The 24,997-nt window shown below is 50.5% G+C and overlaps 1 protein-coding gene across 1 annotated transcript in view; it reads left to right on the top strand.

Moving 5' to 3' along the window:
- Nkain1 (sodium/potassium transporting ATPase interacting 1) overlaps positions 1-20,675 on the top strand; it is a 44,222-nt gene extending 23,547 nt beyond the window's left edge. The window contains exons 2-6 of the mRNA XM_032896991.1: positions 12,833-12,970; positions 14,519-14,599; positions 17,671-17,868; positions 19,368-19,428; positions 19,891-20,675. Coding sequence (XP_032752882.1) covers positions 12,833-12,970; positions 14,519-14,599; positions 17,671-17,868; positions 19,368-19,428; positions 19,891-20,000 — 588 coding nt within the window. The 3' untranslated portion in view covers positions 20,001-20,675. The remainder of the gene's footprint in view (positions 1-12,832; positions 12,971-14,518; positions 14,600-17,670; positions 17,869-19,367; positions 19,429-19,890) is intronic.
- The last annotated feature ends 4,322 nt before the right edge of the window (positions 20,676-24,997 follow it).

Below are 24,997 nucleotides of genomic sequence, written 5' to 3'. Positions count from 1 at the left end.
CCATGTGGTTGCTGGGAATTGAACTCAGGACCTTTAGAAAAGCAGTTGGTGCTCTTAACCCCCGAGCCATCTCTCCAGCCCCCCACCTCCCCCAATATGGTTTTTAAGACCAGTGTATCCACTTCTTTTATTTTTTGAGACAAAGTTTCACCGTATAGCTCTGGCTGGCCTGGAACTCACTATGCGCTGCCCTGCCCTGGGCCATCCCTGTTTGCCCTTGGGGCTTGGAGGTGAGGTGGTGCAGAATCAACAGCACAGACTCCAGAAGCAGTGAGAACATGGACCAAGCCCAAATGAATTCTACTGCAAACTTGTTTAATAATCCAGACGGGTGCCCTTTATGCCCTCACCCCTGTCCCATTGGTCCCAAGCAAGCATCTCTTCCAAGCAGCTGTCCCTGATTGGCAGGCATTGTCTCTGTCAGCAATCCTTAGTCTCTCAGGCAGTCTTCAATTAGGTCCTCCTGCAGGAGTTGCCTCTGCGGCTGCGTGCCTCCCCCTCCCCCCAAATCCCGTTTATGAAGAGGCGGTCACCACCATTCCTCCTACAACTATGTAGACCAGGCTAGCCTAAAACTCGTAGAGATCCACCTGCCTCTGCCTCCCAAGTCTGGGATTAAAGGCGTGTCCACCACTGCCCAGCTCCCTGTCCATTTCTTTCTTCCTTCCTTCCTTTCTTTCTTTCTTTCATGTATGTGAGTACACTGTCTCTGTCTTCAGACACACCAGAAGAAGGTATCAGATCTCATTACAGATGGTTGTGAGCCACCATGTGGTTGCTGGGATTTGAACTCAGGACCTCTGGATGAGCAGTCAGTGCTCTTAACCGCTGAGCCATCTCTCCAGCCCCTGTCCATTTCTTTAAAAACAAAGGTTATGGTGTTTTAATGGAGACTGGGGAGAGTGTGCAGTTCAACTTGGAAAATATGCTATCGTAAGGCTATTAACACACCCTCCCAGCCATGTTAGATGGCCGAGATCTGTCATTTACTGGCCATGTGGCCTCTGGCAAGTGTTAAAACCCTCCCTCGGCCTCCATTTCTCATCTACAAAAAGGGGAAATTTAAAAACTGGCCGTTTTTGTTCCGGGTTTCCCCCACCTCATCTCCACACCACTTACGGCTCCTGCAGTCCTAAACTCTGCCATAATTAATTCTGTGCCTAAGTGCCAACTCCATTAAGGTACTTTCTGTCAGGAGTTTTTGGCTTAATTATAGGGTGGTGCGCATTGTACTTAGTCAGAGAATCTGATTAATCACCGTTTTATTTATCTGAGTGTTTGTCTGTAGCCAGCATCTCTTGGGAGGTCTTTGTGCTGAGTTTTCCTGGCTTAGAAGATTCTCCCACTCCCCCTGCCTTCAGGGCTCCTCTTCAGAGGAGCCTTTCCTGCCTGCCCCAGAGCCTGCTGGGAGCCTGCATCAGGAAGCCGAGCCTTGAGAGTCCTCATAGTCTAGTTATAGGAAAATAAGCAATTGGGCAACTGCCGGGAATGGAGAGTTCTGGGAGAGTTGGACGCCAGGCCTGAAAAAGAATTCTGTATGTTGTTGTCCTCAGCTTTCCAAGAACACCCTACACTTGTTCACCCCATCTCCCATCTCCAGTCCAGCCTCCTCAAAAGCCCTAACTTCCTTGGTTGTCTGCTTAGAATTTTTCTGCCTCAAGAGAACACGTTAGGTTCCCAGCGTCTCCGTCAGATGGCTCACAGCAGCTTGTAATTCCAGCTACTGGAGACCACACCCTCTTCTGGCCTCCATTGGTACTGCATGCACATGTGTACACACATACCTAAAATAAAATCTCAAGGGAAAAGAAAAGGTTTCTCTGCCCCTTAGACCATCAGATAAGCCCTTAGCCTGAGGTCCAGCCTCAACTTCTCCTTCATGTCACCACTTGTTGCACCCATCCAGTTATCTGTACTGTCCCAATGTCATCCATTCTATTCCAATTTGCCCAGAATGTTGTTTAGCTCTAAAAGTGCTTTGCCCCAAGAAACCCCATGATCCAAGGTAATCTGGACCAGTTGCTGCCCCTGCCTCAGGTTCAGGGATTCACCTGCAAATGCTTGTCATCTATTGCTTTCTTAATGTCATGCCCTATTTTTGCTTCCTTATGCAAGATCACCCCTCAAAAGAAAAACCCTGCAGACTGAGCCTCAGACCACACCCCTGTCTTCCCTCTTTTCTCCTCTACCCAGAAGTAGCCTCATACTGCCCATATATGTCTGCAGCCTGCCTCCCATCAGGCACATCCCGCCCTCTTCTCAGACCCTCTTGTAGTGGCTACACTGTATCCTGTCATGTACAAGCATGGTGCTCCACCATATTCAAGTGACATCTCCCCTCTAAAGCCTTCTTGGACTCTCCAAAGGGGTTCCAGGGTTTTCTCTTTCTGGCCATGGTCCTTTCATTGTGTGGGGCAGCCAGAGGTGTTCAATCTCAAGTGTTTCCTAAGGCCCCGTCTACCTTGTCTGTTGCTGTTGATTTGTTTGTTTTAATATGATCTCCTTTTTAAAAAGTTTTAGGAGGTTTGCTTGCTTTTATTTTATGTGTATGGGTGTCTTGCCCATGTACAGGGGCACCATGTGCATGCGACACCATCAGAAGCCAGAACGGAGTGTCAGGTCCCTTGAACTAGAATCCCAGACTGTCGTTAGTAGTGATGTGGGTGCTGGGAATTGAACCCAGGTCCTCTGAAGAGTAGTCGGTGCTCTTAACCACTGAGCTATCTCCCCAGCCTCCTACCTTGTTTTTCTGAGTCGGGGGTCTCTCACTGGGACTTGAGGCTCACTGTTAAGGATGGCCCTCGAGCCCCAGGGATCTGCCTGTCTCTACCTCTTCAGCCCTGGAATTGTGAGTGTGTACCGTTGGACCGGAGAGATTGCTCAGTCGCTGGGCTCACAACTAAAAGGGTGAGCATTCGCCAGGATGCTCAGCTGTCTACATAAGTTCTGGGTGTCAGACTAGGCCTTCATCCCTGTGAAGGAAGGACCTTCTAGACTGAGCTATCCCTACCCCGCCCTAACCCTCCCTATCACCATCTTTTTTTTTTTTTTCTTTTTTTTTCCAGAGCTGGGGACCGAACCCAGGGCCTTGCGCTTGCTAGACAAGCGCTCTACCACTGAGCTAAATCCCCAACCCCCCCTATCACCATCTTAATAAGAATGTAGTGGACTCATTTAATTTCACAACTCCAAGAAGTAGGGAGGCCAGAGGATTGAGAAGCCGAGACTTACAGGGCAAAATGAACCCAGGCTCACACAGCGGGCATCAGAAACCAGAACAGTCTGACTTCAGAGCACCTTCTGCCTCTCACTGTCACAGTAAACTGCTTCCTGCTGTCCAACGTTAGTGGTGCTGTGGCCGGAGCAGAGTTAGGGCCCTCTGCTCCATGGGGGGGGGGGGTTTGGTAGCAAATGTGCTACCTCCAAGGCACAGCCCATAGCAGGTATCCAGGAAGAAGTCAAACACACAAGTTGGCAGTCAAGTTTGAATCCATCATGGCAATACCCGGAAATGAGGGTCCAGGTCCAGGCAGGAGACATCCAGGCAGGAGGTAGGGGCATTGCAGCTCCAGATTCCAATGCAAGCTGTATAGGGCTTCTGGGGGCTTTTCTGGGTACAGAGTCGGTGACAGAGGTGACAGTTGGGTAGTCCTGGAGTTGGGAAGTGAATCTAAGTGCTTCGAGGTGCGTAACCTTGTCTCCATCTCCAGAGGAGGAAACTGAGTCACAGAGGCAAGTCTGAAAACCCTCTGTGCCACCTCCCTCTGCAGCCTCTAAGGGTTTACCAGATGGTGAATGAAGAAACAGGCCCCGTGAGGATAGGGAGGGGTACTTTGATTTTTGTCGCTTTTCCCCTTACAGTCCTGCCCTGGGCTGTTCTAGGGTTTATGTAAATTAATGTAGATGTATGTTAATTGTATCACTACCAGTCTGCATGCTCTAATGGAGCTGCCAGCTCAGAGATATAGTAAGGCAGAATTGTCCAGAAGGGGCCTAAGAAGCCCCCCAGCTGAGAACGGGGTACGGGTCAGTGGCCACTGAGATGAAGGGCTAGGGTTGCCATGGATACAGAGGCCAAGGCCCTGCCTCTTGACAGAACCAGACTGGCCAGATCAGCCTGCTGGGCCTCACAGAAGCTCCAAGCTGGTCTCTGAGGATTAATTATCCGGAAGGTGATGGCCAACTGCTTTCTAGCTCCCCCCATGACCCAGTCCAAGTGGAGGACTGGGCCACAGCAGGAGGGCCAGAGGACAGACAGATGGCTGTCCAAGGTTTGGATACAGAGATCTGAAGTGAGAAAGAGAGAGCCTATTTCCAGAGCAGAAGGACCCCTCCAGCAGGCCTCTTAAGGCACAGGATTCTAAAGGGGAGCGGATGGGCGGGCTCAGTCGCTAAGCCCAGAGAGCCTGTAGCACGGAAGCTTAAGCCAAAGCGCGTCTAGAACCCAGCTTTCTTTGGTGTCTTCATATGTGAGCCTTCCACAGCTCTGGGGCCTCAGTCTTCTGGTCTGTATCTTGGGATGGGAATGTAACATGGACATGAAGATTAATATATGCAGCATCGGGCAGCAGCTCAGTGCATGAGAGCACTGGTCACTCCTCTAGAGGATCTGGGTTCAATTCCCAGCACCCACATGGCGGCTCACGACAGTCCGTGACTCCAGTTCCACAGGATCCAAACCTCAGGTGTGCATGTGGTGCACATAACTGCATGCAGGCAGAATACATAAAACAAATAAATCTTTTATATACGTGTGCACATATCTGTATAACATGTGTATATGTGTTATATGTGTGTGTGTGTTATACATACATACACAGCAGGTACTTAATAAAGTACTACACTAAGGTACACTTTTGAGGTTGTCTGTCCTGGAGTCTTTGTCCCTTTGTAGGAGGACACTACATTTGTCCATGGTCCTCAGTCTCTTTCTCTGTTTGGACATGTGGTACTAGTGTTCTTAGAAAAGACATGAGCAGTGTCCCCAAGATAGGAGCTGAGCTAGGTTTTCTCCAGTGAGTGTCTAGGACTTGGCCCACAAAAGGCACCGAGCTGGCCCAGCAGGTCATGCTGCTTCCTGCCAAGCTTGGCAGCCCAGGTTCGATGCCCAGGAGCCTACATGGCAGAAAGTGAGAACTGATCTCTGAAAGTTGTCCTTTCACACACACACACACACACACACACACACACACACACACACTCACACAGAAAGAAAGGAAGGAAGAAAGGAAGAAGAATTGCAATATTAAAAAGTAATTTTAAGGATTGGAGAGATGGCTCAGTGGTTAAGAGCACCCGACTACTCTTCCAGAGGCTCTGAGTTCAAATCCCAGCAACCACGTGATGGCTCACAACCATCTGTAATGGGATCCGATGTCCTCTTCTGGTGTGTCTGACAGCTACAGTGGGCTCGTATAAAAATAAATAAATGTTTTAAAAAAAGTAATTTTAAGGCCAGGTGTGGTGGGGTGCACCTTTAATCCCAGCACAGAAGCAGGTGAATCTCTATGAGTTAGGGCTAGCCTGGTCTACAAAGTGAGTTCCAGGACAACCAGGGCTACACAGAGAAACCTAGGAAAAGACTAGAAACCTAGTCTTGAAAATAAATAAATAAATAAATTAGAAGAATCATCTATAGAATGGATGGATGAATGGATACCACATACTGTGCCTTGGGGACAGCGTGTCTGGAGAGGAGCGACTGTTAGTGGCAGGGTGACTCAGGAGATGCACTATGGTCTGTCTACTCTGTGGCCTCCCCCACACAGTCCAGAAAAGCAGTGGATGCAGGAGCAGCATCTAACGTCAGCCACCTCCCATCTGAGTAACTTGGGAAGATCTGGGTGGCCTGCAGCTCCTCAAAGAGAGGAGGGGGATGAGTCTGAAGGAAGTCAGCCTGGAGGAGGCAGAGTTGTGAAGGCCAAGAAGACACTGGAACAGACTGGTTGCAGTCACATGACTAGCTTGGCAACAACCGCTTTACCCAAAGAGCTGTTGATGTCACCAGCCCAGCTCATTTGTTTGTTTGTTTGTTTTATATATATATATATATATATATATATATATATATATGTATATATATGTAGCCCAGGCTGGCCCCAAATTCAATATGTAACTGAGGCTGCCCTTGAATTCCTCATCCCCTTCCCTCTACCTCCCCAGTGCCACGATCACAGGTGTGTGCTACCATACCTGGCTTTTTAGAACTTTAATCTCAGCACTCGGGAGGCGGAGGCAGGTGGATTGCTGAGTTCTGGGCCATCCTGGTCTACAGAGTGAGTTCCAACACAGCCAGGGTTATACAGAGAGACTTTGTCTCTAAAAAACCAAACCAAACAAACAAACCCCTTTTGTGTCAGTGTTGGGATTTGAATCAGACTTATACACAGTAGCTCTGTCAGTCAGCCGTCTCTTGGGGTTTCACTTTCTTAAACACATATCTTAGTTGGGAACCAGTTCACAGCTCAAGATGTGTGTGTGTGTGTGTGTGTGTGTGTGTGTGTGTGTGTGTGTGTGTGTGTGTGTGTGTGTGTGTTTAGAGCCTCCAGTCTCCTGTCTCTGTGCTCTGCTCCCCTGAGACAACCCCTCCTAAGTGTTGTCTTTCCCAGCTCCTGAAACTGCTTTACTCTCACAGACTTTTTCCCCCCACAGTGGACTTGTGTTGTTCTGTGGCCAGCTTTTTTTCTTTACTTAACAGTGTTAGCCTGGGCTGGTTTCTAGTGGGATCTGAGCTGGGAGGAGGGCTGCTGAGATTCCGGAAAGAAGCAGGGGACATGGTGTACGCTCATCCAAGCACCAGGAGTCCCCAAAAGCAATGGACACAGGGGAGAGAGATCTCTGTATAGTCGTCCCCAAAGTCCACCAGACCCAAAGACCACCAGAGGCCCATGACCTGTTTCTCTTCTCCTTTCCTTCCTTCCTTCCTTCCTTCCTTCCTTCCTTCCTTTCCTTCTCTGTCTGTCTTTCCTTTCTTCCTTCTCCTCCCTGTCCCCTTCTTCCTTTCTTCCTTCACTTTCTTTGAGATATGGTTTCAGTATAAGGCCCAGGCTGGCATAGAACTTACAGTAGCTCCTCCCGCCTCTGTCTCCTAGGTGCTGGGGTTACAGGTGTGCCACCATAGCTCCTTGGGCTTGGACCCCTGCTTTCACTCCTGCACATCCCCCTGTCCCTAGCCCAGGGGCCAGGCACAAAAGGTGCTTAAGAAATCTATTCATGGATTAAGTCCTCTCCAGGTCCTTGTTAAAGACCCTCCTGGTCTCCGCAGTCTCCTTTTGAGTCAGCCAAAATATTCGTTCAGCTGACACACAATGGTGCTGGCCCCAGGTGGAGCCCGGAGGTGGGCCCATCTTTGGAGTCGGGCAGCCCCCTCCCCTCAGGCAAGTGGCTGTCCCTCCCAGCTGTCGCCGGGCTGAGCCCTAATGAGGGCTGCACCAGCCGATCTCCGGGGCTCCTTCCAGCCTGCGGCATCAGCTCCAGCCCACCCCCTCATTTCACGGATGAGGGGCCTGAGTCGAGTGTAATTTCGTCAGCTGCTTCAGAAATCCTCTGGGAAGGGGGGCTCGGAGGCACATGGAGGGCTGCCGCCTTGTACGGAGGACCAACTATGTCAGACACCCTGCCAGATGAGTGCTTTATGAGACAGGACACATCACCAGCTAGGAAACCGAGGTTCAGAGAGGGAGAGGAACCTGCCCAGGGTTTCGGGTCTCTGAGGCTTCCACTTTAGTCAGCAGGACCCCAGAGGGGGAGACTCACACCTCAGTCAGTCAGAGACCGAATTGGACTGGACTTTCCATTCCTCCCCGATCTTCAGGGTGCCACCCTCCTCCCCCTCCCCCAGACAGCCAGACTTCGGCAATGAAGGCATATGGTGGCACGCTGGAATATTGGCCAGGGAAGTAGTTAACTTGTAAAATTGATGGGTAGGGGCTGAGGTACCAGAGGCTTCTTCCTGATAAGTTCCCTTTGCCCCGCCCCTTCCCGGCCTCTGCCATAGGCAGCTTCTGGGGCTGGGGTGGATCCATCGTATCATCCCCCACCCCCACCCCAGCTCCCACCTGGGATTGGGCTCCTGGGGTTGAAGTCTAGACAGACAAGAGCATCCTACTGAGACCAAAGGGAGCCCTGACAAGGGGCTGAAAGTTCCCATAGCAACAGCATCCCCCTCAGCTGGCAGCCACCCGATAAATAAATAATCAGGGTTTGGGGGTGGGGAGCTAAGGGCAGCCAGGCAGACTAGGTCTTCACTCTGGAGAGGAGATGGGGGGAGGGAGTACTCAGGTGTCAGGCTTCTAATAGTCGAAAGAAGAGGATTGGAATGGCCAGGTGAGAGAGGAAAGATGGATGTTGAAAGGTCAGGTGGGAGATTTGTCCCATTAGTAACCCCTGGACTTGGGGACATTAGCGAGCAGGCAGAAGCTTGAGTTAGAACTGAGGTTTCTAGTTCTTGCATCTGGACACATCAGGGGAGTGGACCCTGGAAATGGACCGGGTTAATATTATGTATGGTGGCCTAGGTTTGTAAGCCCAGCACCCTGTAAGCTGAGACAGGAGGATCTCAAATTCCAGCACAGTCTGTGCTCCATAGAAAGACCCTGTGCCCGCCCCCCAGCCCCCAAAAAAGCAAAATTGTTTTCAGAGATGGCAACATGGCCAGCAGAGAAAGTGGTGAGGTAGCCTCGGGGCAGCATGGGAATCCAAAGATGGTCAGTGCCTCTTGAGGCCTTAGGAGCATGGGAGGAAAAAAGAGAAATAGATTTCCTCCTGAAGAAGATGCTGAAAAGGTAATGTGAGAGTAGGGGGTGGTGGAGGGCCCAGGGCAGGAGATGGGAGAGACCTTGTCAGGAGGTGCATGTGACCCCATGGGCTCAAGAATCGGGAAGATGAGGTTTTGAAGTTTGGGTGACTTGTCCTTATCTGTGATGTGATCATTCTGTCCTAATACCAGGGCACTTATCCTCTGGAGCTGGGCTCCTGCATGGCCTTGGTGACATTAGTGTTTTTAGAGGTGTTAGAGGAGGTTGTGTGAGTCCACCCCAGGGACCTGCCTTCTGTTTCCATAGGAAAGGTTCAGAAGGCTGTTCCACCCGGCTAGTAGGCTGGGCTGACCACATTAGAAACACCCTTGGCTAGGTGAGGAGGTGCATAACGTCAGGAGGTAGAGGCAGGGGGAACTCTGAGTCTGAGGCCAGTCTGGTCTACAGAGTTCCAGGACTCCAAGAGGAAACACCCTTGAGGCTAGCTTTTCCCTCCGCACTCACTCATCTGGAGTCGTTGGTTAGGGATGGGGTTGCAAAGTAACAGATACAGAGAAATTGCTTAAGGCTTCTTTCTGGTCCAGTAGCCTTCCCTGCCTTCCACCACCGTTAGCTGTATACAGCAACAATTTGGTGGCACATACCTGTGATCCCAGTATCTCTGAAAGGAAGTCAGGACTGGAACTCAAGCAAGGCAGGAAGCAGGAGCTGATGCAGAGGCCATGGAGGGGTGTTACTGACTGGCTTGCTTCCCCTGGCTTGCTCAGCTTGCTTTTTTTTTTTTTTTTTTTTTTTTCGAGCTGGGGACCGAACCTGGGCCTTGTGCTTGCTAGGCAAGCGCTCTACCACTGAGCTAAATCCCCAACCCCTCAGCTTGCTTTCTTATAGAACCCAAGATCACCAGCCCAGGGACAGCACCACCCACAATGGGCTGGGTCCTCCCTCCTCGACCATTAGTTGAGAAAATGCCTTACAGCTGGGTCTCATGGAGGCATTTCCACAACTGAGGCTCCTTTCTCTGTGGTAACTCCAGCTTGTGTCAAGTTGACACCCAAAACCAGCCAGTACACTGTGTAACCCCAACTGGCCTCTGACTTGGAATCCCTTCGTCTGAGCCTCCTAAGTTGGAATTGTGGGGTGTACTAACACACCTAGGTAAAAAGCCGGTCTGCACACCTGACTTTCTCAGCCTTGGTCCTGTGACTGGTGACGTGGGCTTGTGCTGTCAGGTTTCTGTCCCTCTATTTCCAAAGGGTGGGGACCTTGGAGTCTGCACAGAGGTATACTAACTGTTCTGAGATGTGGGGACGTGAGTGGACAGAACACGCTGAGGTCAGGCCAATGGTGAATTGGTCAGAGCTGGCTGCTGGAGTGGGTAGGGACGGCCCTGTGGGGTAGGGGCAGCAGCATCCAGAGGTAGAGCCACGGGGGCCTCTGACCTATGGAGGGTGAGAGTTGAGGTGCGTGTCTGTAACCCAGGAGGGCTCGGGGAAAGGAGAGGAACTGGAGGCTTCAGTTCCAATTTCAGTTGCTCAAAGGATAGACATCAGAGGACAGCAAGATGGTTCTGCACAGTCACCTGGGACCAAGCCTGACAGCTGAGTCTTCTCCCCAGGACTGACTCCTGAAAGTTGTCCTCTGACCTACACACACACACACACACACACACACACACACACACGCACACGCACGCACACACGCATACAGACACATACACCTATACACACACATATACTCACACACACCATACATGCATACATACATATATACATATACATACACATAAATGCATATACACATGCATACACACATAGGCATACATACATATACATACACCACCCACATACATGCATACATACACCACACATGCATACACACACATACACCTATACATACACCACACAATGCATATACACACATACATACACCACCCGTACACATGCATACACATGCGTATACGTACACTATGCATACATGCATACACACATGCATACATACATACATCCGTATACATATACCACACACATGCACTCAAACACACACGTTTGTTTTTTTTTTTGTTTTTTTTTTTCGTTGTTGGTTTATTACCTTTGGTCTTTTGCTTTTGCTTGGCAAGCTCTTTTCCACTTTGCTTATTTTTCAACTTTTTTTTTTTTTTTTTTTTTTTTTTTTTTTTTTGGTTCTTTTTTTCGGAGCTGGGGACCGAACCCAGGGCCTTGCGCTTCCTAGGTAAGCGCTCTACCACTGAGCTAAATCCCCAGCCCCATGTTTTTGTTTTTAAGGCAAAGAGTACACAGTAAGGAAGAGTACGACAGAGCGTTCTCTCCCCAAGGTCAGCGAACCACCCGTCAGGGCTGGATTGTGGAGTCCACCGATCATTGTGTACACCTGAGGGAGCCTAAGACCCAGCAGGGCAGGTGACCCTTCCAAAGCCCCCCAGCAGACAGCCACGCTCCCGACTCCACCTGTGCTCCTCGACTCCTCAGCCAATACCCGCTGGGAAGCATGGCACCTTGGTACGCAGATGAGACAGGTGGCAGAGAAAGATCGGTTCTGCCACCTGCCTGCTGTGTGACCTTGGGCAAGTCATTTGTCCTCTCTGAACTCCATGTTCTCTTTCCTCAAGATGACGTAACGGTGCCAGGGCTGCCTCTCTGCCAAGGCATGTGCAGGGAAAGATGAACGTGGGACGCCTCTGACCATCTGCCCGGCCCTGTGAGGGTTGTCACCAGCAGGAGGCAGATGGGAAGGTGCCAGGCTTGAGCCTGGCACTACCAGGCTCCCCTTGTGTCCTGCCCAAGCCTGCAGCTTCTTTGGTCTCTGCCCAAGCTGTGCCATCTGTGTGGTGGCATCAGCCTGTACCTTCCTTCTGCCCTGGCAGGAAGAGACCCTGGGATCTCTCACTTGACCCAAATCCCCCCACACCCATGGCTGAGCAGACCCTCTGCTCCGCTTTGAGGGGTGGTGGTGGTTGTTGTTGTTGTTTTCAGTGCTGGGATCAAACCCATGCTTTCTCATGCTAGACAAGTGCTCTTGCACTGAGCTCTATTCCAAGTCCCATTATAAAATAATTACGTTTATTTATTTTGAGGTAGCACTTGGGCTGATTGGAGGACACATTGTGGGATCCAGTTCTCTCACCTTCTGGGTGATCTTAGAGATCAACCTCAGGGAGCGGGGTTTGGTGGAAGGTGTACCTTTACACACACACACACACACACACACACACACACACACATTCACACATACACACACACATTCACACACACATATACACACACATACACACACATACACACACACACACACACACATACACACACCCACACACACACATTCACACACATACACACACATACACACAAACATATTCACACACATATACTCATACACATACACACATACACATATACACACACATACACACACATACACATACACAAACACAAACACACATTCACACACACACACATTCACACACACACACACACACACACACACACACACACACATACACACACACACACACACACACACACACACACACACACACACACACCACACACACATACACACACACACACACACACACACACACACACACACACACACACACACACACACACACACACACACATTCACACACACACACACACCCATGCACACACACATTCACACATACACATGCACACAGTCACACACACACACACATACACACACACATACACCGAACACACACACATACACACACACACACACACACACACACACACACACACACACACACACACACACTGAACACCCTGAACTGTTTGTTCCGAGAGATGATGTCACTGGGTTACCCAGGAGGGGCTGCCCAGCAGGGAGGAGAGGGCAGGACCCTGACTCAAGTTCTCACCCCTCCCCCAAAGCTACGACCAGGCTTAGAGGCCTTTGATGTCCTCCTTGCCTTGCCTGTCCCTTTGGGGCCGAGAGAGTGGGTGGCTTCAGGGCAGTGTGTATGAAGGTCGCTGTGGTAGGAAGAATGAGTCTCGGTCCTGTTGGGTGGCGGCTGTCTCAGCCTGTCTCTTCTACAGGTGGCTGCCCTCCAGCGGCAGATCTTCGATTTCCTGGGCTACCAGTGGGCTCCCATCCTGGCCAACTTCCTGCATATCATGGCCGTCATCCTGGGCATCTTTGGCACCGTGCAGTATCGGTCCCGGTATCTCATCCTGGTATGTTTCTTTCTTGCCCCTGTCTCTCCAGACATAACTGTTTCCTACCCATAAAGCCCAAAGGGACACAAATACCCAAACGTCCTAAGTATGCACTCAGAACCAACCAGGGTACTGTGTTTCTTTAGAGACTCTTCCCAGAGGAGGCGGGCTGGGCAGAGGGCGCAGTTCTACATCTGTTTGCCACCATTACAGCAGCCCCACCACCTCCTCTGTGCAGTGAGGGAGCGAGGCTCAGTGTGGTTAAGTCTTCCTAAGGTCACACAGCTAGGAAAGGCAGAGCCAGGCCTGGAGTGAGAGCTCCTACACTGTCACCCTCCTGCTGTGGGGACAAAGAAAGATCATATAGCCGTGTTCCCGGGAAGGCAAGGGAGCATCAGGAAGTCTTGGGTTCTGTCCCTACTGCCTGACATTCACTGAGGACATGGTCTACGAGGCGTAGTGATGCATAACTGTAATCCTAGAACTTGGGAGACAGAGACAGCATCATCGTGAGTTCAAGGATAGCCTGGGCTACACAGTGAGACCCTCCCTATATTTAAAAAAGAAAAAAGACGACATGGTCTGAACGCACTGGTAGTGTGGCTTTCTCTCCACTGCTAATGGTCTTCTGGACACCTCGTCTCCCACATCCTTGGCCTGCTGCAGTTCCCTGCTGGCCCTCGGTGCCTCTTCAGGGGCCATCTCCAGGCTGCTCAGCAGATTACCCAGCATCCATACATGGTGCCTGCAGTAGGACAGATGCAGTGCCACGCTACGGATGACCCACTCATGCTCATTCCACGCCAGCCATCTCTCCACTCCTAAAGGCTCGGCTCCACCTTGCTGGTTCTACTGGCAAGTGCCCTCACCCGCTGAGCCCCTGCAATTAGCATTTTTAAGATTTTGTTGCCTAGCAAGCGCAAGGCCCTGGGTTCGGTCCCCAGCTCCGAAAAAAAGAAAAAAGAAAAAAAAAAAGATTTTGTTCATTTATTTTTAATTACGGAAGGGATATACTTGAATGTGGTTACCTGAGGAGGCCAGAAGAGGGCATTGGTCTCTCCTGAACCTGAAGTTACAGGTCTGTATTTGCAAGGGCCCTCGGAACTTGTCATGGCTGAGCCATCTCTCCAGCCCCAATTTGTAAATTTCGGAGGCGGGGGCGGGTTTCGAGACAGGGTTTCTCTGTCTCTGACAGCTCTGGCCATCCTGCAACTTGCTCTGTAGACCAGGCTGGCCTTGAACTCAGAGATCTGCCTGTCTCTGCCTCCAGTGCTGGGATTAAAGGCGTGTGACACCACTGTCCAGCCCCAATTTGTATTGTTAGCAAACTCCTAAAGTAATTGCAATGTATCGAGAGGAGGTCTCTCCCTCTCCAAGGACCCGGCTAAGGGCCAGCCCTGCCTCCTAGCTGTGTGATCCAGAGAAGCTCAGCCTGCCCTCTGTGTCTTAGTGGAGGGTTGCGAAGGATGGGTGTAACCTCCACTCTCCCTTGAAGTCCGGCTCCACTGACTGTGCCCCACCCCCACCCCTGCACCTCCTCCCTTTACTCACCTCTGCTTTCTGCAGTATGCAGCCTGGCTGGTACTCTGGGTCGGCTGGAATGCCTTCATCATCTGCTTCTACCTGGAGGTTGGACAGCTATCCCAGGTAAGCCTGGGGCCTGGTGGTGTGCAGAGCACACACTACCTAACCTTTGCCATCTCTACTGGGGGCCGGGACATCCTCTTTTCCACACCCCTTTCTCCCTCCGCACACTCCACTAATGTGTGCAGCCCGCTTGCCCCCCCCCCATTTTTGTTTCTGGTCTCTTCTGTGCTTCTTAAAAACAAGGATGGCCCGGATGAGGCTAAAGGGCATTTGCTGGGAAGATGAACCCAGGGCTCCATTGACCACAAGCTCAGTGAAAACCGAAGTGTATGCCGGCACACGATGAAATGCTCAGAGGAAGGTGAAAATGTCCCACGCGCACGTTTTATTGCTTATACACAGAGACGCGCTGGGTCCGATCGATATTTTTCAGAAAGGAAAGAGACTAGGGTGGCATTTGTTCAGGGGAGAATGAACAAACCGTGTCGTGTGGAGAAACAGCTAAAGAAAGCAGGGGTGTGTACCTGGAAGAGGAGCAAGCCCAGAGAGGCACAACCTCTATTTTTAGATACAAAGGAGGACAAATACAGGAATAAAAACTTTGGCATCGTGGCTTGACCCTGCTCCATTTAAGTCTCGGCTGTAATGCTGCCCAGCAGTTGGACACTGGGAGAACGGCTTGTTCTCTCTGAGCTTCAGTTTGCTCTTTCTTATAAATCTTTTTTTTTTTTTTTTTTTTTCCGGGGCTGGGGATCGAACCCAGGGCCTTGCGCTTGCTAGGCAAGCGCTCTACCACTGAGCCAAATCCCCAACCCCCAGTTTGCTCTTTCTTTAGATGTGTTTTTACTTATTTATATGTAGGCCCGTGTGGTGGCTATTTTTTTATTGCTGTGATAAAATGCTACAACCAAGGCAACTTATAAAAGAAAGCGTCCGACTCGGGCGTCAGTGGATCAGAGTCCATGATGGCGGAACAAGTGCTTGGCAGCCGAAACAGCTGAGAGAGAGCTCACATTGTGAGCCATACCCCTAAGGCAAAGAGAGAGATCACTGGGCTTTTGGAACCCCAAAGCCTGTACCTCTACCCCATGACACATCTCCAGTAAAATCACACCTTCTTTTTTCTTTGTTTTTGTTGGTTTGGTTTTTTTTTTTTTTTTTTTTTAGAAAGGGGTTCTCTGTGTAACCCAGGCTATCCTGAAACTTGCTCAGTAGACCAGGCTGGTCTATAACATAACTCAGAGATCTACCTGCCTCTGCCTCTTGAGTGCTGGGATTAAAGGTGTGCACCACCACAGAGTGAAGCCACACCTTTGCATCCTCCCCAAGCAGTCCCACCAACCGGGCACCAAGTATTCAAACACCTGAGCCTACAGGGGTGGTGCGGGCGTCCTCCTTCAAACCACCACAGGGTGCATGGTCTGCATGCATTTCCCTGCACCATGTGTGTGCAGTGCTGGCAGAGACCAGAAGAGGGCAAATGAACCCAAGGAACTGGAGTTACAGACAGTTGTGAGCTCCCATGTGGGTGCTGGAAATAGAACTCTGGTCCTCTGGAAGAGCATCCAGTGGTATTAACCACTGAGCCATCCCTCCAGTCCCACCTCTTTTTTTTTTTTTTTTTTTTTTTAAAGACAGGATCTCTTTTAACCCAAGCATGCCTCAAGCACTATGTAGCTGAGGATGACTTTCTGAACTCCTGCTCCTCCCAAATGCTGGGATTACAGTTATATACCACACACATGGTGCTAGGGAGGGAACCCACGTTAGACATGTTAGACATTCTACTGGGTGGTTCAGTTGGTCAGAGTGCCCGCTATGCAAGCATGAAGCCCTGAGTTCAGATCCCCGGCACCCACATAACACTTTCTAGTGGCATGAATCTGTAATCCCAATACTGGGAGGGGAGCTGGAGGAGAGAAAGATTTCCTAAAGGTTTTCAAACTAGCCAGTCTAACCAAACTTGTGGACTCCAGGTTCCCTGAGAGACCCTGTCTCAAAAAAAAAAAAAAAAAAAAAAAGGCGGGGCCACAGAGGTAGCTCGGTGAGTGTTTGCTTTGCAAGCCGGATGACACAAGCTCAATCCCAGATTCTGTGGCGGAAGGAGAAAACAGAGCTAATTCCCAAAAGTCGTATTCAGACCTCTGGACGTGTTCTATGGCTCATATGTACACACAGGCACACACACACACCGCCGCCACCACCACCATCAACAACAACAACAAGAATTAAATTAAAAAAAAAAAAAAGGTGGGGGGCTGGGGATTTAGCTCAGTGGTAGAGCGCTTGCCTAGCAAGCACAAGGCCCTGGGTTCGGTCCCCAGCTCCGGAAAAAAAAAAAAAAAAAAAAGGTGGAAGGGCAATTAAGGAAGCCACCCAGTGTACGTACACACACACACACACACACACACACACACACACACACACAGAGAGTAGAAGCTTTAAGACCAGCGTTTTGGAGGCAGAGGCAGGCAGATCTCAAAGCCAGACTGTTTTACAGAGCAAGTTCCAGCATAACCAGGGCTCTATAACACAGAAGCCCCGGTGGGGTGGGGGTGGGGATTGGAGGATGAACCACAGCAACTCCATGTGGTTACTCGGGCGATGACGCTTGATCACAGGCCTGTGTGCTTGGTTCCTGGTCAGTGTGGCGAGCCTCAGTCTGACTGAAGGAGTGAAGGTGTTGTTGGGTACAGGGCTGCACACTGTCTGAACAGCTGACCTAGCCCAGCTCCTTCTCCATCTAACAAAAGGGAGAGTACAGACCGAGGAGAGGAGTCACATGCAGAGCAATGGGAACCCATTGGGTTATACGGGAGCTTGTATTGCGGAGTTCACCTATGCCTGGGGAGTTAGATCCTGTCTCTATTAGTGTTCTTTTAAGTCTGAAATTCAGAGGCTCCAATATAGGCTCAACTCGAACCCTTTCCAGCTCAGTTGATAGCAATGTGAAGTCTACATGATCGTCTGCTGCCACCTGCTGGCCATGTTTAGACTTGCAGGGGCCGTCATTTCCCTTACAAATCAACCTGGAGAAGAGCAGACTATGTGAATCCACATGGTAGTGGGCACCTGGGGAGTCCTCCTATCCCTCTCCACCGCTGAGTATCCCAGGCCCCTCTGCCCCCCAGGACCGGGACTTCATCATGACCTTCAACACATCCCTGCATCGCTCCTGGTGGATGGAGAACGGTCCAGGCTGCCTGGTGACTCCTGTTCTGAACTCCCGCCTGGCCCTGGAGGACCACCATGTCATCTCGGTCACTGGCTGCCTGCTTGATTATCCGTACATTGAAGCCCTCAGTAGTGCCCTGCAGATCTTCCTAGCTGTGAGTCCTATTCATCACCCAACCCCATGTCCCCAGAAATGCAGATTCCAGACCATCCATTCTTTATCCCCGTTGGAGAGATGACAGGCCATATATAGACCCACAATTCCAGCAGGCAGGAGGCAGAGGCAGGAGGGTCAGGCTTACAAATTAGAGATCAGCCTAGATTACATAGTGGGTTCCATACCCAACCCTGTCCAGAAAAAGAAAAAGAAAGATAAACCTATGTATTCCGACCTCCATTTGCTCCAGCATTCTGTGACGCCTCCCTCCTCCTTCCATCACCCATCTCCCATCCCCCAAGAAGGGCATGGGTAGGTTTCATGAATGGGATGAGCCTTCAGGCCAAGTCCTGCTGGGCTTAGAAGTCTAAGACACCCCTGGTGTTAGCATTCTGTCTAAGCTCCACCTCACTGTTACCTGGCAACAGCCAGCTGCTTGCCCCCCTCCTCTCTCTCTTGCTCTCTCATGCATTCCTGCTCCCGCTCTCCCCCCCATTCCCCTTCCCCCTCCATGTGCTCATGGCCAGCCTCCTCTACCTCCCCCCCTCTCTCTCTCTCTTTCTCTCTCTCTCTCCCTCCCCCCCTCTGCCTTTCTCTGTCTCTACTACCCTTTCAGCTCCCCTCCCCCATGCCCTAATAAACTCTATTCTGTACTATACCATTGTGTGGCTGGCCCCTCAGGGGGAAGGGACGCCTCAGCATGGGCCCACTGAGGCACCCCCTTCCCCACACCTCACCACACATTCAGCAAAACATATCCCCCTCTCTCTTTATCTTTTTTTAAACACATCACCTGGGACCTTGGACAAGTCATTTGTTTTTCTTAAGCTCCCTTACTTTTTTGCATAGGAAGGACAGTGCCAACCGTACAGAGCTGAAAGAATAAGAAAGGAGATCCAGCCAGGCATTAGTGGCACAATACATTTATCCCAGCACTCAGGAGACAGAGATAAGCCGGTCTCTGAGTTCGAGGCCAGCCTGATCTACAGAGCAAGTCCCAGGACAGCCAGGGCTACACAGAGAAACAATCAAACAAGAAAGCAAAGCAAAGAAGGCGGTTCAAAATAGGGGTCACAGCCAAGCATGGTGGTACGCCTGTAACCCCAGCACTTGCAAGTCAAAGTAGGAGGATCCAGAGCTCAAGGTCAGCCTGGGCTACTTGAGACCATTAATGGGAGGGCCAGCCCTGTCTTAGGAACTTTACACAGACAGGATCATATAATCCTTTCACCTAACAGTCCTGTGACATGACACAGGCCTGAGGGGACAAAGCTTTGTCAGTCACAGCCTTTTTTTTTTTTTTTTTTTTTTTTTTTTTTTTTTCCGGGCTGGGGACAAAGAGGTGACCTGTTGTCAAATCCCCAACCCCCTGTCACAGCCTTTTCAAGCAGAGGCATTTAACGTAAATGTTTGCTTAGACAAGGCTTTGAGTCGAGTCGGTGGGTAGAGGGGACAGGGACAACTCTTTCCCTTCCTGATTGTTATCCCCTCTCTCAGCTGTTCGGATTCGTGTTTGCCTGTTATGTGAGCAAAGTATTCCTGGAAGAGGAGGACAGCTGTAAGTGTCTCCCCACAGAGAGATGGCCGGGGGGTTGGGGTGAGGGTGGGGGTGTTTTCAGTACCTTGGACAGGGCCGCCTCCCCTGGGGCTGGTTTGTAAGGGAAGAAGAGAAGCTAGGGATGAATGGTTAAGACCCACATGGCTAAGTACTCAGCCCAAGGCCCCAGAACCGCTTTTTTTCCCCCATACTGGATCTAACCCTATAGTTCAGAGCCTTAGGGCTTTCCTTCCACCTGACCGCCTGCCTCTCTTCGCCTGCTGAGGGAGGACAGGAGCAACACTTAACCTTACCCTCTCCTACTCCTGTGCACAGCCCCGCCCTCGGGTCCACGTCCTAGGCGTGACTGTTCCCGGCCCCACCCACCCCTTCTCAGGTTGGGCTACCCAGGAATGGGTCTGTGTCGCGAGGTTCTTCACCTTCAAGACCCAGCCTTCAGTACTCACCCCTTCTCTTCCGCAGTTGACTTCATCGGTGGCTTTGACTCCTATGGATACCAGGCGCCTCAGAAGACATCGCATTTACAGCTGCAACCTCTGTACACGTGGGTCCTTGGCGGGAACTGGGTGTAACTGGAGGGTGTAACTTGGTGTTGGTGGAAAGAAGTGCATGGAGAAGGCGTGGGCATCCGGGTCTCTCTGCCCACCTACTCGCAGACCTGCAAATACACTTCTAACCTGCTTTTGTTTCCTGCAGGTCTGGGTAGCTTCTGTTCCACACCCACCTCGTACAGCTCTCTGGACCTCTGGAGCCTGAAGCAGCGCTGTCCGGAGGCTTGGATCACGATGAGCAGGCGCGCCCCCTGGTGGCGCTTAGGCTAACTGCAGCTCGTACAGCCTCCTGGATCTGCAGCCCCTGGAGCAAATGCGGACTCACTCAGACTTGAACTTGGACCTGACCCTAGCCGGACTTCAGGGTTGGGGCAGGATGGGGTTGGGGGGAGGGGGAATCGCTGGGTTTGTATTTTTTTTAATCTCAGCCTTGGTACATGCCAGGGTCTTCCTCTTTCTTCAGCTCTACTCCTTACCTAGTATCTTGCCCTCAGTCCAAACAGCAAGACAGACGAACTCACCCCATCTCACCTCTCATTCACCTGCCCTGGGGAAAGATACTGTGAACTAGAAGCAGGAGTCCTAGGTTCTATCACTGGCATCCTGTGTGACATCGGGCAGAGTCTTTGCTCTCTCCGGGGCTCAGTTTCCCCACCTCAAATAATTAAAATAATCCCTTAGCAGATGATACTCCTAGCACTCTGGTTTGACTTTTCAATTCCCTGGGCTACGGGGCAGATATGGAAACTAAGGCCCAGAGATGTGAGGTGACTTGCTTGAAGCCGCACAGTAAGGTTTTAGCAGAGGCAGGCTTTGAATCCTGTGTGTTTTAGTTCGAGACTCTCCAATCCAGTATCTGGCCCCTGGATTTGGTTTCCAAGCCCCGCTTCTAGCTCGGGCAATCCCGCACACTCACATATCACCACCACAACACACCAGCTCCACTCTTAAAGCAATATACCAGTTCGTTCTCTTGGGAACCAGGCAAACAGAGCCTAAAGCCTTGAGTTCAGCCTGACCCACAGGAAGCCTTTGTAGACTCAGCCTGCTCATCTTTGGTAAACTTCTAAACCTCGTCCTCCACAAAAGCAGGACCACGACTCGTCCACCAGGTCTCTAAGCCGGGGTCCCTATCCCAGAATCCACTCCCCCCAAGCAATCCCAGTAACCCTCCATTCTTCCACCTACTTCACCGTCGTGGTCCCTGAGGGAGAGAGGATGGTGATCCAGAAGCAAGCCTGGGAATATGAAGGGGCAGAATGAGTGTGGATGACTACGGTCAGGAGGACTAGAACCCCACCCTTTCCTGAGAACAAGCAGAGAGGAGGGCTTTTCTCCATCTTCTTCCTTCACAGAGGCCCTGAGAACCCCATGTCCTCAGTAGGTAGGGCTTGGTGAGTTACGTACAGAGAGAACAGACAGCGGTGCCTCCGATCTGTGAAGCGGAAGCAATCGGAAGAGCAGCTAAGAAGCAGAGGGACCTAGCAGGGAGCTTGTGCGGGAGAGACAGTTTACACCGCACTGAGGTGAACGCGCAGGGGAGACAGTTCACATCGCACCAAAGTGAATGTGCAGGGGAGACAGTTCACACCGCACCCAAGATGAACACGTCGAGGTGAACACGTCGCTCTCCAGTCTTTCCTGAGCTAGAGCGGCAAGCCCCACTCCACTCCAACCAGTGTGCCACACAGAATAGCCACGCCCAGGAGTTCCTCTGGCGCCCACAGGTCCCTGGGTGGTGAGCCTAATCAGAGAGGGATACGTTTCCTTTAAGTCAGGCTACCTCTTGCCACTGGGTCACTTCCCACCAGCAACACTCACTTCTCCCATCCCTTCCCGCAGGGCTCTTTCTACTCAAGGGTTTAGCCACGGATGCTTCGAAGCCTTTTGGTTTTATAAGCTGGGTTTTACAGGGGGAATCTGGGTTTGCTTCTCAACAAAAACTTGTGGGCTGAGACCTCCCAGGTATCCATGCAGGTTGGTTGATTTAAAAAAAAAAAAAAAAAAGTGTTTTCTTCACTGTGTGCCTGTCTTGCCCTCTTGATCAGAAAGGTCTCCTAAGAGAAAAAGGGGGGTTGGGGATTTGGCTCAGTGGTAGAGCGCTTGCCTAGCAAGCGCAAGGCCCTGGGTTCGGTCCCCAGCTCCGAAAAAAAAGAATAGAAAAAAAAATGGGTGCAAAACTGAGTGGCCATTTCATTTTTAATATATATACATACATTTATTGTTTGTTTGAGACAGAGTCTCGCTATGTAGACCTAACTGATCTAGAACTCACCATATAGCCCAACTGTGGCCTTGAACTCATAAAAATCTACTTACCCAACATTCTGAAGTGCTGGGATTAAAGATGTGAGCTACTGCACTTGCCCTTCCTTTTAAAAATATCTTATTTATAATTGTTCTGGGGGGGGGGCGTGTATGCCACAGTTTATTTGGAGGTTGGAGAACAACTTTGTGGCGTCTGTGTTCTCTGTCCACCTTTTTTTTTCCTTTACTGTATTTATTTGTGTGTGGTGTGGGGGTAGGGATTGAACACGCATGCCAGAGAGTACACGTGGAGTCAGAGAACCATTTGCTGGAATCAGCTTTCTTCTACCATTTAAGTCCTGGGCATCGAACTCAGGTTCTCAGGCGCCTTTGCTACTGAGCCAACTCCCCTCTCTGTGTGTGTGTGTGTGTGTGTGTGTGTGTGTGTGTGTTGAAACTAGGTTTCACTGTGTAGCCCAGTCTGTCATTGAATTTGTAATCTTCCTGCTTTAGCCTCTCAATGTTAGATTGTGAGTGGGCACCACCAAGCCTAGCCTTTATCATACATCAGATAGAAGTTTGAGGCTAGCCTGGTCTACAGAGTGAGTACCAGAACAGCTAGGGCTGCACAGAGAAACCTTGGGGGCAGGGGTTTGACGGGAGGGATGCAAAATGCTCTCTGTTTTATCTGCTCTCTCTGATGATGTTTCTGGGTCTCTTGTATCTTTGCTCTTCTCTCTTCTTGACAACTGTCTTAGTCAGGGTTTCTATTCCTGCACAAACATCATGACCAAGAAGCAAGTTGGGGAGGAAAGGGTTTATTCAGCTTACACTTCCACATTGCTGTTCACCACCAAAGGAAGTCAGGACTGGAACAAAAACAGGTGAGGAAGCAGGAGCTGATGCAGAGGCCATGGAGGGGTGCTGCTTACTGGCTTGCTCAGCTTGCTCTCTTTCTTTTTTTTTTTTTTTTTGGAGCTGGGGAGAACCCAGCCTTTCTTGCTAGGCAAGAGCTCTACCACTGAGCTAAATCCCCAACCCCTCAGCTTGCTCCATAGAACCCACCAGGGATGCCCTCCTCGCTTGATCACTAATTGAGAAAATGCCTTACAGCTGGATCTCACGGAGGCATTTCCTCAAGGGAGGCTCCTTTCTCTGTGATGACTCCAGCTTGTGTCAAGTTGACACACAAAACCAGCCAGTACAGCCACTGAGTCCCTGGCTTTGAATGATCCGAGTCTCAGTTACTGTTCTATTGCTGTGAAGAGACACCATGACCACAGGAACTTATTAAAAAGAAACCATTTAACTGGGGGCTTGCTTACAGATTCAGAGGGTGAGATCATGGCCGTCACAGCTGGGAGCATGGCGGCAGACAGGCAGGCAGGCAGGCGTAACACTGGAGTGGTAGCTAACTTATATCTGATCTGTAAGTTGCAGGCAAAGAGAGTGAGATCGGGCCTGGTGTGGACTTCTGAAACCTCAAAGCCCACCCCAGTGACATGCCTCCTCCAGCAAGGCCACACCTCCCAATCCTTCCCAAATAGTCTACGGACTGGCAACCAAACATTCGAATGGATGAGCCTGGGGGGAGGGGGGGCTGTGCTCATTCCAACCACAAGCTGTCAGACAGTGCTTTCCACATGGATTCCTCCCTCCTGCCCTTGACCTTCTGGATCATTCTGGTGACTTAGCTCAAAGAACCAGTATTTCCACTGTGAATCATGGAATCCAATTGATTGATTGATTGATTGATTGATGATTAAGTTAAAGAAAGTTGGGGCTGGAGAGATGGCTCGGTGATTAAGAGCATTGACTGTCCTTTCAAAGGTCCTGAGTTCAATTCCCAGCAATCACATGGTGGCTCACAGCCATCAGTAATGGGATCTGATGCCTTCTGGTGCATCTGAGGACAGTTACAGTGTACTCATATACATAAAAATAAATAAATCTTAAAAAGAGAGAGAGAGAGAGAGAGAGAGAGAGAGAGAGAACTGACTGCTCTTCCAGAGGTCCTGAGTTCAATTCTCAGAAACCACATGGTGGCTCACAACCATCTGTAATGGGAACCGATGCCCTCTTCTGGTGTGTCTGAAGACAGTGTACTCATATAAATAAAATAAATAAATCTTTTTAAAAAAAGAAAAAAGGGGGGTTGGGGATTTAGCTCAGTGGTAGAGCGCTTGCCTAGCAAGCGCAAGGCCCTGGGTTCGGTCCCCAGCTCCGAAAAAAAAGAAGAAAAAAAGAAAAAGGGAAGTTAAGGAACCATATGCTCCCAAAACAATGTTTTCTGTTTCTGGGGTGCCATGTCATTAGACCGGTGCACTCAGGTCATCAGGACAGCTTCCCACCTTAAGCTCACTCATCACATCTGATGCGTCAGAGTGGTCCATGCCTGGGTTCCAGGGATTGAGTAGGGAGGGGCACTCTGCTTCCTAGGTCATACTGCCCCAAGTGTCAGATAGAACCAGGGAGGGCAATGGGATACCATGGAAGAATTCTGCTCACAGACGGCACGGCCCCTTAGAGATCCAGCAGGGCTTCCCAAGTGAGTTGGAAGTGTGGAGCAGTGTTATGTCTGTAGGAAGCTAATCTGTGCTGGAGATGTTTATATGTGATGGCAGCTCCTTATGCATAAACGGGAGAGCCACCAGCACAGTGGTGGCCAGCATGACAAGCAGGCAGGTCTAGGTCCCCAGTGCAAGGACGGAGCTGACCTGCTAAGGAAATGCAGTGCAGTGTCATCGATGTCCATCCCAGGCTGTCACTCT

Source organism: Rattus rattus, chromosome 1 (genome assembly GCF_011064425.1).
Source record: "Rattus rattus isolate New Zealand chromosome 1, Rrattus_CSIRO_v1, whole genome shotgun sequence".
Taxonomy (NCBI): Eukaryota; Metazoa; Chordata; class Mammalia; order Rodentia; family Muridae; genus Rattus; species Rattus rattus.
The sequence above is the reverse complement of the archived record's forward strand: the minus strand, read 5'-3'. Positions and strand labels throughout refer to the sequence as shown.